This window comes from Suncus etruscus, chromosome 4 (genome assembly GCF_024139225.1).
Source record: "Suncus etruscus isolate mSunEtr1 chromosome 4, mSunEtr1.pri.cur, whole genome shotgun sequence".
Taxonomy (NCBI): Eukaryota; Metazoa; Chordata; class Mammalia; order Eulipotyphla; family Soricidae; genus Suncus; species Suncus etruscus.
Window position 1 is genome coordinate 78,711,521 of NC_064851.1, and position 17,960 is coordinate 78,729,480.

The 17,960-nt window shown below is 39.3% G+C and overlaps 1 protein-coding gene across 1 annotated transcript in view; it reads left to right on the plus strand.

Annotated features, from left to right (window-relative positions):
• Positions 1-17,960, plus strand: part of ARMC2 (armadillo repeat containing 2) — a 153,062-nt gene that overhangs the window by 21,542 nt on the left and 113,560 nt on the right. The window contains exon 4 of the mRNA XM_049771233.1: positions 3,255-3,426. Coding sequence (XP_049627190.1) covers positions 3,255-3,426 — 172 coding nt within the window. The remainder of the gene's footprint in view (positions 1-3,254; positions 3,427-17,960) is intronic.

The following is a 17,960-nucleotide window of genomic DNA, read 5'->3' on the forward strand; positions in this document are numbered from 1 at the left end:
TCCTTCCTTTCTTCCTTTCTTTCTTTCTTCCTTTCTTTCTTTCTTTCCTTTCTTTCCTTTCTCTTTCTTTCTTTCTTTCTTTCTTTCCTTTCTCTTTCTTTCTTTCTTTCTTTCTTTCTTTCTTTCTTTCTTTCTTTCTTTCTTTCTTTCTTTCTTTCTTTCTTTCTTTCTTTCTTTCTCTCTTTTTCTTTCTTTCTTTCTTTTTCTTTCTTTCTTTCTTTCTCTTTCTTTCTTCTTTCTTTCTCTTTCTTTCTTCTTTCTTTCTCTTTCTTTTCTTTCTTCTTTCCCTCCCTCCCTCTCTTCCTCCCTCCATTTTCCTTCCTTCCTCCTTCCTTCCTTCCTTCCTTCCTTCCTTCCTTCCTTCCTTCCTTCCTTCCTTCCTTCCTTCCTTCCTTCCTTCCTTCCTTCCTTCCTTCCCTCCCTCCCTCCCTCCCTCTAAGTTTTTGGGCCACACTCAGTGGTGCTCAGGCTCTACACTCAGGAATCATTATGGTACAGCTTGGGGTGGGGGACTATCTGGGGTGCTGGGGCTCAGACCTGGATCAACAGCATGCCAGGAAGTACCCTACTTGCCGTACTATGGCTTCAGCCTCATTATTCTCTTTTCTTGTCTAATTTCTCTAACTAGAACTTCTTCTTTTGGTTTTTGGGTCATACCCAGCAGCGCTCAGGAGTTACTCCTGGCTCTATGCTCAGAAATCGCTCCTGGCAGGCTTGGGGGACCATATGGGATGCCAGGATTCGAACCACCATCCTTCTGCATGCAAGACAAATGCACTACCTCCATGCCATCTCTCCGGCCCTTAGCACTTCTAATACCATGTTGAATAATTGTAGTAAGAGTGTCCTACCTTGTTTTATCTCCAATATTTAAGCGGGAAACTCTTTAACTTTTTAGTACTAAGTATGATATAAGTTATGACTTTTAACATGATTCAGTATGTTTTGCTATACTCACTTCACTTCTCTGAGAGTTTTTTAAATCATCAGTGAATATAAATTTTGTGAGATTTTTCTCTATTTGTTGAGATTCTCATAGGCATTTTTTATTAAGTATTGTGTAACTGGGGCCGGAGTGGTGGCGCAAGCTGTAAGGCGTCTGCCTTGCGTGTGCTAACCTAGGACAGACCATGGTTCAATCCCCCAGCGTCCATCTGGTCTCCCAAGCCAGGAGCTATTTCTGAGTGCATAGCCAGGTATAACCCCTAAGTGTCAACGGTGTGGCCCAAAAACCAAAAAAACAAACAAATGAAAAAAAAAGTATTGTATAACACATTAATTCACAGATGTTGAGACATTCTTGTGTTCCTAAAATAAAACTCACTTGATCAGCATAGATGATTCCTTTATAGTTTTATTGAATTTGATTCATTGTTACTTTGTTGGGAAATTTTGCCTTTGTGTTCCAAAGGGATTTTGTATGTGTGTGGGTCCTTGTCTAGTTTTGATATCAGAGTAATGCTGGCCCTGTAAAATGACATTATTTTCCATTGACATATCCTTGTGTTAAAGCCAATGGCTTAGTTATTTTTATAATTGCAATAATATTTTATTATTTTAATATTTAAAATATACTATATTTTATCATTATTTATTAAAACTTATTGAAATATAGGCTGAAATTAGAAGTGTCAATTTTTAGGATGAATTTGGGAGGAATAGGTGCTACATTTGATTGTTTGGTTGTTTTGCACAATAAACTGCCCTTGGATTTTTATTAGTTTTGATTGCCTTGCTTGTTGATCAAAATACTTTGAATTATTTTTAATCAAATGAGTAACTAGGACCTTACTAGAAATTGATATATTTAGGCTTTTATTTCTTCATGATTCAGCATTGGAAAATTACATGTTTTTCCTAATTTCCAAATTGTTGGAATATAATTGCTCACAAAAGTCTTTTAACAGTCTTTGCATTTCTATCTTTTTTTTTTAAATACTACTTTCTTCCTCTTTTTACTGATCCTTCTTTTTTTTCTTGGTGAGTTTAGCTGTTTGTCAATTTTGCTTATCTACTCAAAGAGTAAGGTACTAGTTTTAGTGATCTTTTCTACTGTATTTTAGCCTCTATTTTCTTTGTTCTACTCTAATATTTATTATTTCTCATTTACTAACTTTGGGTCTTGTTTGTTCTTCTTTTCTAGTTCCTTGGGATGTAAAGTTAGATTTCTTATCTGACATTTTTCTATTTTTTTGAGATAGATTTATATCACCCTCAATTTCACTCTCAGGAATATTCCTGCTACATCCTATAGATTTTTTTTTTACAGTGTGTTTTTATTTCCATATGTCTCAAGGTAATTTTTTTTATTTCTTTGTTGTCCCAATAGTTATTGAGTATTGACTCAATAGTTATTGAGTAGCATGATGTTTTATCTCTGTATATTTGACTTTTCCCAGTTTTCTTCTTGTAATTTCTAGTTTTATGCCATGTGGCCAGAAAAGATGCTTCCTATGATTTAAATCTTAATTGTATTGAAATTTGTTGTATCTAACATATGATTTTTATTCTGGAGGATGTTCTGTGTGCACTTGGGAAGAATGTGTATTCTGCTGCTTTTGGATGAAATGTTCTGTATTATAACTTTTAACTCCATCTGTTCTAGGTACAACTATTTTAAAAATTCTTTAGGGAATTGGAAGTTTCTCAAATAATGTTTCTTTTGTCATGGGAATTGGCATAGACTTCTAAAAATGTGGAAAATGAAACACTTTTATCTCATAAGGTCTATACAACTTATGTTTTATGACTTTTTTGTTTTATGACTTTTAATTTAAATTATTGAAATGTTTATATCATTAAAATGTGTTTGTGCAGCCTAAAATATATAGATTATATTTAATATTTCTATTTCACATAGCTCTTGGAATATATAGGTACCCAATAAATGTATTCTGAGGTAAATTGAACACAAACCTAGTATATTTGTTCAATAAGCTACAACTAATTTTAAGGACTCTAATATACTATAAAATCTGCTACTGTCAATGTCATACTTTTTTCTCAAATACACTAGGATGGAAAATAGTTTATACAATATAATTTGATCCCCAAATTAAGTATATTATCTTTCTAGCACGTTGAGTAAGACTGGCCAGTAAGATATGGAACCAAGGAACCCGGGAACACACAGGTAGTGGGAGCTAGGCAAAAAGCCCTCTGCTCCCTCGCAATGTTAAGGTCTGTCCAAGGCACTGAGGCTCATTTGAGACACAGAAACTCATGTCAATTATTTTTTTTAAATTTCTTTCTAGAAACCAAAAGTTCCAGCATCTTCCAGCACAGAGGATGACCCCTGCCCATCCTATCCTAGACCTCCAGTGGACCCCGCAAAGATCAGACGAATAAGCACTGCTCGGGCACGCTTGTTCAGGGCATCATCCCAGGGGACTCTTCTACCGGACAGGACCCTTCCTCCTGCTGAGTGTAAGTCTGTATGTGTGTCAATGTCTTTTAAAGCCTGGGCAGGCATATTTTTATGTTTCTTGAATTTACTCACAAAAGCTCCTTTGCTAAGTCTTTCCTACCTCCTGCACTTCCCTCACTGCACAATTTTCACATGGTCACAATAATAAAGACTTAGTTTATATGATATAATTGCTGTCTGTGATCAATTGTTCATCCATTTCTCCAGGTCTCTGAAGACCACCTAAAATCACAGGATATTGTTGTTGTTGTTGTTTTAAATAAATAAATAAATAAAGCCAACATTAGTTGGCTTGGCAGGAAAAGAATACTTAGATAAATATTTTGTAATGAATTTGTTCACATATGTTAGAAATAATTTTTAACTAAAACTCAAGAAGTTGTTCACTTTGGTAGATTTATTTAAAATTTATTTAATGTGGCAGAGTTTGTATTTCTTTTTATATGAAAATGTAAGTCAAAGTTGAATGGGACTTTCCTTCCAATAATATTACTGTCAAGGCCTAAACCTGAGAATAGAGACCAAAATCTGGAATTCTAAGGCAGTGTTTTTCAACCTTTTTGTGCAAAGGCACACTTTTTTCATGAACAAAAAATCATGAGGCACAACACCATTAGAAAATGTTAAAAAAAATTTAACTCTGTGCCTATATTGACTATATATAAAGTAATTCTGCTGAATAGGAATCAAATAAACACAAAGAAATTATTTTATAACTACTTTATTATGAAATAAATAAAGTATTTTATAATTGTTCAAATTTCTGTTTACTTGCTCAGTGCAAAACTTGGGCCTGTTGACTGAACACAAAGCTGATATTCTGGCAGGCATCGAAGAAAGACACACATGTAGCTCTTCGTCAACAGCTCTCAGTCTGTCTTTAGTTTTTTTTTATATATTTTATTTAAACACCTTGATTACATACATGATTGTGTTTGAGTTTCAGTCATGTAAAGAACACCACCCATCACCAGTGCAACATTCCCATCATCAATGTCCCAAATCTTCCTCCTCCCCACCCAACCCCCGCCTGTACTCTAGACAGGTTTTCAATTTTCCTCAGACATTCTCATTATTTGGATAGCTGAAAATGTAGTTATTTCTCTAACTAAGCTCATCACTCTTTGTGGTGAGCTTCAGGAGGTGAACTGTAACTTCCAGCTCTTATCTCTTTTGTGTCTGAAAATTATTATTGCAAGAATGTCTTTCATTTTTCTTAAAATCCATAGATGAGTGAGACCATTCTGCATTTTTTTCTCTCTCTTTCTGACTTATTTCACTCAGCATAATAGATTCCATGTACATCCATGTATAGGAAAATTTCATGACTTCATCTCTCCTGACATATTCCATTGTGTATATGCACCACAGTTTCTTTAGCCATTCGTCTGTTGAAGGTCATCTTGGTTGTTTCCAGAGTCTTGCTATGGTAGATAGTGCTGTAATGAATAAAGGTGTAAGGAAGGATTTTTGTATTGTATTTTTGTGTTCCTAGGGTATATTCCTAGGAGTGGTATAGATGGGTTGTATGGGAGCTCCATTTCCAGTTTTTGGAGGAATCTCCATATTGCTTTCCATAAAGGTTGAACTAGACAGCATTCCCACCAGGAGTGGATAAGAGTTCCTTTCTCTTCACATCCCCGCCAAAACTCTTTGTTCTCATTCTTTGTGATGTGTGCCAATCTCTGTGGTGTGAGGTGGTACCTCATAGTTGTTTTGATTTGCATCTCCCTGATGATTAGTGATGTGGAGCATTTTTCATGTGTCTTTTGGCCATTTGTATGTCTTCTTTGTCAAAGTGTCTGTCCATTTCTTCTCCCCATTTTTTGATGGGATTAGATGTTTTTTTCTTGTAAATTTCTGTTAGTGCCTTGTATATTTTGGGGATTAGCCCCTTATCTGATGGGTATTGGGTGAATAGTTTCTCCCACTCAGTGGGTGGCTCTTGTATCCTGGGCGCTATTTTCTTTGAGGTGCAGAAGCTTCTCAGCTTAATATATTCTCATCTGTTAATCTCTGCTTTCACTTGCTTGGAGAGTGCAGTTTCCTCCTTGAATATGCCTGTATCTCAATGTCCTGGAGTGTTTTCCCTATGTGTTGTTCTATATATATTATGGTTCCTGGTCTGATATAGAGGTCTTTAATCCATTTGGATTTTACCTTCATACATGATGTTAGCTGGGGGTCTAAGTTCAATTTTTGCAAGTGGCTAGCCAGTTGTGCCAACACCACTTGTTGAAGAGGCTTTCTTTGCTCCATTTAGGATTTCTTGCTCCTTTATCAAAAAGTAGGTGACTGTATGTCTGGGGAACATTCTCTGAGTATTCAAGCCTATTCCGCTGATCTGAGGGCCTGTCTTTATTCCAATACCATGCTGTTTTTTTTTTAATTTTTTATTTGTAATTATGAGAACAAGGATGCAAAGAAAGAGGACAAGGTAAAGTTACAGTGGAAGGACAATACATAACATAATTCTCAGAAGTCCCCTTGCTGATATCCCAACTTTGAAATTTCATCCAAAGAACATTAAGATTGTAACACACTATAATATTTCTTAACAGCACACAAGGCAATCTAAAGCCATAAAACTTACATAACTCCTTAAACATTACAGGCATAGCATTTTTTTTTACATTTCCATATTCATGCATATTAGCTTAAGTTGACCTCAAATCTTAACTGGGTTCTTTTTAAGGATTAGAGTCAAAGGAGCACAGCAAAAATGGTGTTAGAGTGGCAATTGTTGTTTGCATAGGCCCATCAAAATATGAGGGACATGGAAAGAAATAACCTTGGCCTAAATACAAAAAGACCCGACCCCTGAAGGTTCCTGGCACAAGACCAACTCTAGGCTCCAGGCAAGCTAGATCGTCCAATCCAAGACATTGTCTGTAGTGCCAACACACTTATATTTTTCACACAGTCTCTGTTGTTGGTATCAAGCTTCTGTATTTAAGATCCTGGAATCTGTATATCCAACATTGAAGTCAGGATGTGGAGCGTCCTCTGGTTTCACCTTACAATCAAAGGGCAATGCAGGGAGCCCTGTCCTGTAAGCAAATCGTTGTTGTTGTTAAGTCTTCTCAGTGTTAATGGAAGTCTCTTTTGAGCAGGACAATGTCTGAGCAGTGTAGAGTCTTCCTTGGTAGAGGATTGCTTCCAGGTGATGCTATAGACCAGCCTGGATGTTTTGTGGATGGCTTCCCTGGTTCAGGGGAATGCCCTTTCTTCTGAGGTCTGTGCCAGGTCGTTATGTCAATGTTCAGGGTGTAAAGTCCCTTTGCACTATAAGATTAGTCTGTACCAATCTCTATTAGATAGGATCTTATTTATATGTATAGTATTTTCCCATTTTAATGTGCCTATGCAAAAAAGGAGCAATGCCACGTGGTGTTCTTGGCCCATAAGGGGGTGATAAGAACAATTATGGTTCAATCATAAGCATTAATCTGGGGGACTCTTTCTCTAAGATTCCTTGTTAAACAGCTCAAAAAGAGAAGAAGAAAAGCGGTTAGAATCGTCACTATATAAGACAACATTTAGTAAGAATTATAGCTGTCAGAGAAAAAAAACCAAAATATTCTAAAGAAATACGTGTCCATTTTATGTATCTTGAAACAGTTTGGGGTTGTTACACACAATGCACGGCTTTGGTCTGTGATAACGCTTGTACACTACTGATTAAAAAGAGTAATGTAGATTAGAGATGTTTGGGGGGGATAGAGAGTAAAGGAATAAAAAAGAGCTTTGTAGGGATGTGGGAAAGGGCACGATACATAATAAAGATTCTGGATACGTAAAAAGTAACATAACAGTAGGAATACACTTAATATATGAAGTATATTATACTTCATACTAGCGCCCCCGCGCGGTTCTGCAGTTTTGGGATGCAAAGGGCGGGATTTCTCCCCCGCCTCCCCCCAGGGCCCGATTAACCAGGCGTGGCCCTGAAGACCCACCAGGTTTGGGGGGATCTTGGCCCCCTGGACTAGGAGTTCAGCCCAGGGGACCTGTGGCTAGCTGTCCTGCCCAGAGCCCCCCACATACCAGTCAAACACCCAGAAATCCTGGCATGTGGAGTGGTCTGAGCCCAGCCGTGCCTCTGCAGTTTTGGGATGCAAAGGGCGGGATTTCTCCCCCGCCTCCCCCCAGGGCCCGATTAACCAGGCGTGGCCCTGAAGACCCACCAGGTTTGGGGGGATCTTGGCCCCCTGGACTAGGAGTTCAGCCCAGGGGACCTGTGGCTAGCTGTCCTGCCCAGAGCCCCCCACATACCAGTCAAACACCCAGAAATCCTGGCATGTGGAGTGGTCTGAGCCCAGCCGTGCCTCTGCAGTTTTGGGATGCAAAGGACGGGATTTCTCCCCCGCCTCCCCCCAGGGCCCGATTAACCAGGCATGGCCCTGAAGACCCACCAGGTTTGGGGGGATCTTGGCCCCCTGGACTAGGAGTTCAGCCCAGGGGACCTGTGGCTAGCTGTCCTGCCCAGAACCAGGCTGTTTTGATAGCTATTGCTTTGTAGTAAAGTATAAAGTTGGGGAAAGTAATTCCTCCCATATTCTTTTTCCCAATGATTGCTTTAGCTATTCGAGGGTATTTATTTTTTCAAATGAATTTCAAAAGTGCCTGATCCACTTCTTTGAAGAATGTCATGAGTATCTTTAGAGGGATCGCATTAAATCTGTACAATGCCTTGGGGAGTATTGGCATTTTGATTATGTTAATCCTGCAAATCCATGAGCAGGGTATGTTTTTCCATTTCTGTGTGTCCTCTCTTATTTCTTGAGCAGAGTTTTATAGTTTTCTTTGTATAGGTCTGTGGGCGACCGTACACCCACATATTCAATGGAACTCTGGATGAATTTTCCACCGCCTGCCCTGATTCAAGCCACTAAGTTTGCATAGCCCCGAGCAAACTGGAAACTGCAAATAAATTTAGCTCAGAACACAGAATCTGGCTTAACCAGATTCCTTAACCTTTCCATGGAACCTGTTTTTGTAACTGCTCTCAAAAACGTAATTATAGATAGGTTTTTGTAAAGTTTAAATTATGATCCTTATTGCTTGCACAAAAGAAAGATTTAAATGGAAAATAGGCTAAACAAAAATTGTATTTGCGTAAATATCAATTAGCTATTTGTTTAAGGATTTGCTTCCCCTCCCCCCATCCTGCCAGGTTCCTCTTTATCCTTCCCGCCATCAAAATGTGTTTATGCTCCCATTGGTTAAAATGTTGTACTTGTACAAATCTGATTGGTTTATATTTCAATCCTATGTTACTACCCTTCCCACAGGAGCAGGGCATATAAACCCTGCTCTCCCTCATTAAAGCCTCTTGACTGGAACGCACCTTGAGCATTTACTAACTTCTGCAGCTTAATTTTTTAGGTGTTCACAAAAGAGCTTAACGCTCGCGAATTATTTGTAGCTGCTTTCTGCTCTCTGTCCCGGTTGAGAGAAAGCTGCTGGCCGGAATTCTCTCCCAGTAAAGGGCAGGAGCAGAGGCAGTTACATAGGTCTTTCACATTTTTAGTCAAGTTGATTCCAAGATATTTGAGATTGTGTGGCACTATTGTGAATGGGGTTGTTTTCTTAATGTCCATTTCTTCCTTAATACTATTGGTGTATAGAAATGCCATTGATTTTTGTGTGTTAATTTTGTAGCCTGCCACCTTGCTATATGAGTCTATTGTTTCTAGAAGCTTTTTGGTAGAGTCTTTAGGGTTTTCTAAGTAGAGTATCATGTCATCTGCAAACAGCAAGAGCTTGACTTCTTCCTTTCCTATCTGGATTCCCTTGATATCTTTTTTCTTGCCTAATCGCTATAGCAAGTATTTCCAGTGCTATGTTGAAAAGGAGTGGTGAGAGAGGAAAGCCTTGTCTTGTGCCAGAATTTAGAGGGAAAGCTTTTAGTTTTTCTCCATTGAGGATAGTATTTGCCACTGACTTGTGGTAGATAGCCTTAACTATATTGAGGAAGGTTCCTTCCATTCTCATCTTGCTGAGAGTTTTGATCAAGAATGGTTGTTGGACCTTATCAAAGGCTTTCTCTGCATTTATTGATATGATCATGTGATTTTTATTTTTTTTGTTGTTGATGTTGTGTATGATGTTGATAGATTTATGGATGTTAAACCATTCTTGCATTCCTGGGATGAAACCTACTTGATCATAGTGGATGATCTTCTTAATGAGGCATTGAATCCTATTTGCCAGGATTTTGTTGAGGATCTTTGCATCTGCATTCATCAGCGATATTGGCCTGTAATTTTCTTTTTTCATAGCATTTCTGTATGGTTTTGGTATTAAGGTGATGTTGGCTTCATAAAAGCTATTTGGAAGTGTTTCTGTTTTTTCGATTTCATGAAAGAATCTTGCCAGGATTGGTAGTATTTCCTTTTGGAAAGTTTAAAAGAATTCATTAGTGAATCCATCTGGGCCTGGGCTTCTGTTCTGGGGCAGACATTTGATTGCCATTTTAATTTCATCAATAATGATGGGGTGTTTAGATATGCTACATCCTCTTCCTTCAACCGTGGAAGATTATAAGAGTCCAATAATTTTTCCATTTCTTCCAGGTTCTCATTGTTAGTGGCATAGAGTTTCTCAAAGTAGTTTCTGATTACCCTTTGAATCTCTGACATATCAGTAGTGATCTCTAATACGAGTTTTATAACTCTTTTTCTTTCTTTGTTAGTTTTGCCAGTGGTCTATCAATCTTGTTTATTTTTTCGAAAAACCAACTTCTGCTTTTGTTGATATTTTGGATTGTTTTTTGGGTTTCCACTTTGTTGATTTCTGCTCTCAGCTTTGCTATTTCCTTCTGTCTCCCTATTTTTGGGTCCTTTTCTTGAGCACTTTATAATTCAATGAGCTGTGTCATTAAGCTATTCAGGTAGGCCCCTTCTTCTTTCTTGATGTGTGCTTGTAAAGCTATAAATTTTTCTCTCAGTACTGCTTTTGCTGTGTCCCATAAGTTCTGATAGTTTGTGTCTTTATTATCATTTGTTTCCAGGAAAGTTTTGATTTCCTCTTTGATTTCATCTCGGTCCCATTGGTTATTCAGTATGAGGCTGTTTAACTTCCAGGTGTTAAAGTTTTCTTCTGTGTCCCTTTGGAATTCACATATAATTTCAGAGCCTTGTGGTCAGCTAAGGTAGCCTGCAAAATTTCTATCCTCTTGATATTATGGAGATATGTTTTATGTGCCAGCATGTAGTCTATCCTGGAGAATGTCCCATGTACATTGGAGAAGAATGTGTATCCAGGTTTCTGGGGATGGAGTTTCCTATATATATCTATTTGGCCTCTTTCTTCCATTTCTCTTCTCAAGTCTAGTATATTCTCATTGGGTTTCAGTTTGGTTGACCTATCCAGTGTTGACAAAGCCGTGTTGATGTCCCCCATAATTATTGTGTTGTTATTGATATTATTTTTCAGATTTGTCAACAATTGTATTAAATATTTTGCTGGCCCCTCATTCGGTGCATATATGTTTAGGAGAGTGATTTCTTTCTGCTGTACATACCCCTTGATTAATACAAAATGTCCATCTTTGTCCCTTAAAACTTTCCTGAGTATAAACTTTGCATCATCTGATATTAGTATGGCCACTCCAGCTTTTTTATGGGTGTTGTTTGCTTGGATAATTTTCCTCCAGCCTTTTATTTTGAGTCTATGTTTGTTCTGACTATTCAGGTGCGTTTCTTGTAGGCAGCAGAAGGTTGGACTGAGTTTTTTGATCCATTTAGCCACTCGGTGTCTCTTAACTGGTGCATTTAGTCCATTGACATTGAGAGAAAGAATTGTCCTGGGATTTAATGCCATCTTTATATCAAAATTTGGTGTGTCTTTTGGTCAATCTTGTCTTATATTAGGTCTTTCAGTTTTTCTCTTAAGACTGGTTTTGAGTCTGTAAAGTTTTTGAGCTGTTTTTTGTCTGTGAAACCATTTATTCTTCTGTCAAACCTGAAAGTGAATTTTGCTGGGTACAGTATTCAAGGCGATGCATTCATTTCATTGAGTTTTGTCACTGTGTCCCACCACTGCTTTCTGGCCTTGAGTGTTTCTGGTGACAGGTCTGCCTAAATCTCAAGGATGCTCCCTTGAATGTAATTTCCCTTTTTGATCTTGCTGCTTTCAGAATTATATCTCTATCTATGGGATTCATCATTGTGACTATTATGTGTCTTGGGGTATTTTTTCTGGGGTCTCTTTTGTTTGGTACTCTTTGGGCATGCAGGATTTGATCACATATATTCTTTAACTCTGGAAGTTTCTCTTTAGTGATGTTCTTGACCGTTGATTCTTCCTGGAAATTTTTTTCCTGGGTCTCTGGGACTCCAATGATTCTTAAGTTGTTTCTGTTGAGCTTATCATAAACTTCTATTTTCATCTGTTCACATTCTTTGTCTAATTTTTCCTTTGTCTGTTCATTTGCTTTAAGTTTTTTTCAATCTCTTCCACTGTATGGAGTTATTATTTATCTCATCTTCCACAGCACCAGTTCTATTCTAAGCTTCTGTTACCCTGTTGGAGAGCTCATCCATTTTGTCATTTAATTTGTTTACTGAGTTTTTCAGGCCTGTTATTTGATCTGTTATTTCAGTTTGGATTTTTGTGATTTCTGTCTTCATATATTCTTGGTTCTTATTAGTGTTCTGTTCAACTTGTTCCATGGTTTCTTTGAGTTCTTTGAGCATCTTCCATATTTCTTGTCTAAACTCCTTATCTGAGAGATTGATTAGTTGGTTGGCTATTTTATGGTCATCAGAATTGTCATCCTCTTTCTCTATGTCTGATGCTGGCCTGTGTTGTTTCCCCATTGTCACACTTGTATTGTGGGTTTTCTATGTGCTGTGGTGGTATTCTTTGTCTAAATGATGTAAGAGGCACTCCTCTGGCTCCGCCCTTTCTGGGTGGGTCGACTTGCCTCCAAGGAAGGGGAGTCCTTTATGGATGAAGCCTCACACAGGATCAAATCTTAGGTCCGAGCACACAGCAGAGAAGACAGTCCGGGGAGAAATGCTGGGTTTCAGTGATCCAGCACAGTTCTTAGTGTGATTTTTTTTCTTCTTGTTGTAGTGGCGTTCTTCCTTAGAAAGAGAACATGGCTGCATAGGTCCGTGCTCTACTGGAGCCTCTGGGAGAGTGAATTTTCTGGGCCCTTTTCAGCCCACTCCCAAGAGGTTCAGGAGGCAGGACAGAAGACAAACACACACAGGCAGCACTCACAGTTTTTCACAGTTAGGCCCCACTGGGCAGGCATCCTGTCTTTAGATTTTATAGTTTGTAACTTGCGCTTTGGCTCACAAATAAACCAATCATTCCAAAGCCACTTTTTACAGATGAAATTGGAATTTTTTCCATTGCACACTAGTGTGCCCTGGCACAGTGGTTGGAAAATGCTGTTCTAAGGAATGCCCTACAAAGTTGAAACTTCTCAGTTCAGATCACACTAAGAGTTTTTCAAGGTGCAGAAAATTCCCCAAAAGTGGGATAACAATTCAGTAGATGAGACCAACATGTTTGGGGTTTGTGTGGGGTTTTGTTTGTTTGTATGTTTAAGAGTCAGACATAGTGGTCTGAGGGTTTATCTATGCTCTGTGTTCAGGGCTGGGGGACTTACCAGAGATTGAACCCAGGTCAGCTACACACAAAGCAAGCATTCTACCCTCTATACTCTCTCTCCAGCAACTGCACCAGCATGCTTTTTAGAAGATGAAGGAGAATTTGATATAGTAGAAAAAATTTGGGTACTATATAGATGATAGAAAACATTGTAATATTTTGTGATACGCATGCATAGAACCGAATGAAGGTGGAAGTGTACTTCAGTTCTGTGTATAGCTATTCAGGTCACAGTATATACTTATATATTAGTATATTTATTCCAAGAAGTTACAGGGCTTTGTAGAGTTTACTACCCTCCATCACCTAGAAGTGATGAAGGGACATGGGTTTGTATTCACAGAGGATATAATCTGAAGTTGGATTCCATAGGAGCTAAACTGCCACCTGAGGGTCTTCCTTGTTTGACATACAAGTTCTTTTTAATTGCAACACCATTATTTACCAAGTTATTCATAATATAGTACTCTCAGACAAATATTCTACCACCAATCCCACCACCAGTGTGACCTTCCCTTTTCCAATCTCCTACCCACAACCATAGCCTGCCCCATTGCAGACACAAATTTATTTAATGTTGTTTGTTACAAGACAAAGGAATTATCAAATTATTAATGGAATTATCATAATTTATATTAAGTGTCAGTTTGAAATAATTGTCATAGCTATTCATGGTGTTACTAAAGTCGGTGTTTGGGGCTGGTGAGGTAGTGCTAGAGGTAAGGTGTCTGCCTTGCAAGCACTAGCCAAGGAAGGACCGCCGTTTGATCCTCCGGTGTTGCATATGGTCCCCCCAAGCCAGGGGCAATTTCTGAGCGCTTAGCCAGGAGTAACCCTGAGCATCAAACGGGTGTGGCCCAACCCCCCCCAAAATCCCAAAAATAATAAAGTTAGTGTTTAAGGATTTATCACGATGTAATTGTTGCTAGTTGAGCCTTCTTTGACTCACTGAGCTCATTAGATTTCCATTAGATTTCCTGTGATACTGCTAGGATAACACTACTGTAAAATTTTTTTTGGTTTTTGTTTTTGGGCCACACCCAGTGACACTCAGGAGTTATTCTTGGCTATGCGCTCAGAAATCACTTGGGGGACCATATGGGAACCTAGGGGATTGATCTGTGGTTTGTAATAGACTAGTGTGGGCAAGGCAGACGTCTTATGGCTTGCACCACTCTTCCGGCCCCACGTACTGTGAATTTTGAGGTGCTTGGGATTTATAGATCTGAAACAAATATAGTAGCTTGGCAGTTTGATAAGGTTAAGTTGCGGGTTAAGTTTGATACGGTTAAGTTGGGCCATTTCTGTTGAAAGGTGTGGGCATTGGGCTTCTGTGGTTCATGCAGAAAGGGAAATCTGTTCCCACCCATCCTGAGAAGGCCCCAAAGGTATCAGTCTAGACCAGATTACCTGGGAACTATCGGTGACCATTATTTTCTTTCAAAGAGCTGGACTTTTTTTCTTTTTTTTTTGGCTAGGAATATGGAGAGTGTGGGCAGAGGCTGCTGGGTCTTCTGGTGTCAGGTAGAGGGAGGAGGGGACTCAGTTCACCCTCATTTGGAAAATATCCCAGAGTTTAGTCTGGTTCCATCTGAGAAAGTTCAGCTGCTCATATATGTGATTTCAGTCCTGGAGCTGGGATGTCTGAATAATTCCTGTGGTGAGATCATTGACAGGCTGAAACTGCTCATCTGTAAAGTACAGGAGACATGACTTACCCACACCTGTGTCCCTGGTGACGATGTACTTGGAGATAAGTCAGTTGAGGTCCTCTTTCCTCTGGATTCCAGGTCTTCCCATCTTCACTTACTTCTGGCTCTCTAGTTGCTCAAGTTGTTGTTTTAACTATTCATCAAAATTTAAATATAAAAGACTTTATGGAAATAATCTAGACTTATCGCTTCTTGTGAAAAAATAAGGTTGGGGGAGATATGGCAACACCAGGGAACCCATTCCACATAGCCCTTTCTATTGCTCCAGGCAGTGATTGGAACAGTGTAATGTCCAGCTAGTTTAGCCTGGGTTATGGCCTCCCCCAAGAGAGCAGCAAAAAAATCAAGAGGCACACAGGCTGCATGTGGCCCTGTGATGCACATGGAGATAGTGCACTGGCTTTCCCTGCATGCCTGGGCTGTGTCTCTTCTAAGTGCCAGATACTTGGTGCTTTCACACCAGCTTCAGTAAATGCCACATGCCATTCTTGCCCCAACAAGTCTTGCCCTCAAAGAGTTGATGAAGGGAAGCTGGACAATAAGTAAGAAAATGAAAAGCAAGAACAAGATGATTTGAATTCCATTGTTCGCTGTGAAGATGAGAAACCAGATAGTGGAACAGGCAGGAAGTGGCTGTGGCAGGAATTGTGGTGATTTACTACCCTAAGGCCTGCCAGGGTGACACTGAATCCTGTAGAGAATGAATCAGACAAGGGGTTTGTTTAGGTAGCATGCTAGCTCAGATAGCTCTCAATAAATGGATTCTTGTCCCTTTAATTTTTTTTAATTTTTTAATTTTCTTAACCACTGTGAATTACAGAGTTACAATGTAATTTGTTATTAGGTTTTAGGCATACAGTTTTCCAACACCAATCTCTGTAACAGTATCCACTTCCCTCTACCGATGTCCCGTTTCCTTCCCACCCCTCAGCCTTCCTCTAAAACAGGTTCTTTTCACCTCTGCCATTGTCTGAGTGTTCCCTTTCCTAACGTACACCTCCTGTACCCCATTCTCATATTTTTATTAAATTGACCATCTATATTCCTTCACATATTCCTTCATTACATCCTTCATCATATTCCCAAATAACAAAAGCCAAGAAACACTATTAGTGCAGCTTTGTGCCTTGGGGTATGGGGTAGATAAGCAGTGACCTTGTGGTTAGGGGGCTGCTTTGTTCTTCTTGGCAGAACTTTTCCACAAGACCACCTTACATTATTAGAGCCCCATAAGTCTGTGCAAGCGTACAAATCTGTCCTTCCTCTAACTTGATTTTTTAGGATACTGCCCCTATTTACAAACTACATTTAAAGGGTGCTTTCCCACAAGGAGGAATTTCCCCAAGATGGGACCAAGTCTGGTAGTGGGTTAGAGGTCTCTGGGTGGAGGGTAGTTACCCAAGGGCATCGTGGAAGTGGATCGAAGTCCAGGGCAGTCAGTCCTCACATTCTACTTGCTTATACAGCCCTTGTCTGCACTTTGGAAGGCACCATCTTGGCTGTTATTCTTTTTTTTTTTTCTTTTTACTGTGCTCTTTTTTTTTTTTTTTTTTATCATAATGGCTTATATATCTTTCACAATAGTATTTTAGGTACATATTAACATTGAATCAGGGGAATACCCATCACCAAATTTGTCCTCCCCCATCCCAGTTCCCTTTCTGCAACCCATATACCCCACCATCACCCCCCAGGCTACTAGAGTAGGTGGTCCCCTCTTTGTCTAGCTTACTATTAGTGATCATAGATCTGTTTGGTCCTGGTACCCTCCCTTGTTTCCCCCTCTATTTAAGAGGCGGAACTAGATAAATTGAGTTATGTGGTTTTGTTTGAAGGAAAGAAAAGCAATAGATTAGGGTACAAAATAATAAAAAAATTAAAAAAATTTAAAAAAGAAGTCAAATATGCTGAAAATGAGCGGAGTCTTTTTAGAGGCTTTCAACCTCAGTTTGAGAGAGGATGTGAAAAAGGTAATTGAAACACCAGAATAATACAGAAAGAAATATCAAATTAAATATCCAATGAGCACTACAGCAATAAAGACAAGCACCACATAATAGTCTCAGTTCTGAAATCAAATCATGCCGGAGTGCAAAAAGAAAGAGAAAGATAAGATAGAATAAAATAAAATAATATTGGAGACATCAACTTCAATCTCTACACCAAAATAAAGACGTCAAAAAAATTGATCAATCGATAAATAAATATGTGGAAAAATGATTGTTTTGTGCGTTAGGCCAGCTTCATGACTCGAGATTGCACTGAAGTCCATCTTATCACATTTCTCTTGTCCCCTTGTTCTCATTATTCCTGAAGTCTGTGGCAGCACTCAGAAAATAATGGCCACTAAAAGTCATTGTCGTTTTGAAAGCACATATGGCTCCATGTGATACAGATCTAGATATATTAGCATCTTGTCCCAGAATCATTGTCGGCTGTACAGAACCTCCCTGCACTTTATCGTAGTCTGTATTATTTAGAAAAGCTGTCTTTTTTTGAGTTGCCATGGTTGTAAAATGACAGGGCATGGAGATAGAGCATTCCTTCTCTTGGTGTGAAGTCATCTACTGCTGACAGGGGCTGCAGACAGAACTCACAATGTGGTGGTATGTTCAGAATTTTCCATTCAAGAAAATGAAAGTGAAGAGAGCTGAAGAGGAGTTATTTGCATGGGACCTGTAGTTTAATTGCTATGTGTTTAATAGTGCTCTGTGTTGAGCTCAGGGCCTTGCATATGCAAAGCACACAAGCTGTCACTGATCTCCATCTCTAGACCCCTGTGGAGTGTTTGGCTGCATGTGGCGGTGTTGCTTACACAGCCCCCTATTATTGCAGCTAGACCAAGACCCCTGACAGCCCTCACAGAGCACTCCTTGGCGTCAACAATTTTTGTCCATCTGCAAGCACTTTTTACACCCCCTCTACACTTCCAGGGTCTCCTTTTGCCTTGTCCCTGTCTTCTCAGCTTCAGATCACCAAGGAACTGCTTGTGAGTCCATACCTGGACCTTCAGTCCTGGAGCAGTGTGCAGACCCTGGGTAGTGCATGGCTCATCCCTTTATCCCATTGCACTGTGACTGTGGAGTAAGGAAGCAGAAAATGAAGAGAAAGAAAAAAAATTATATTGAAAAGCCTTCAGAGAGATCCCCAGGTCTAAAGAAGTGCTTGCCAAACTGAGTTCCAGGGAACAC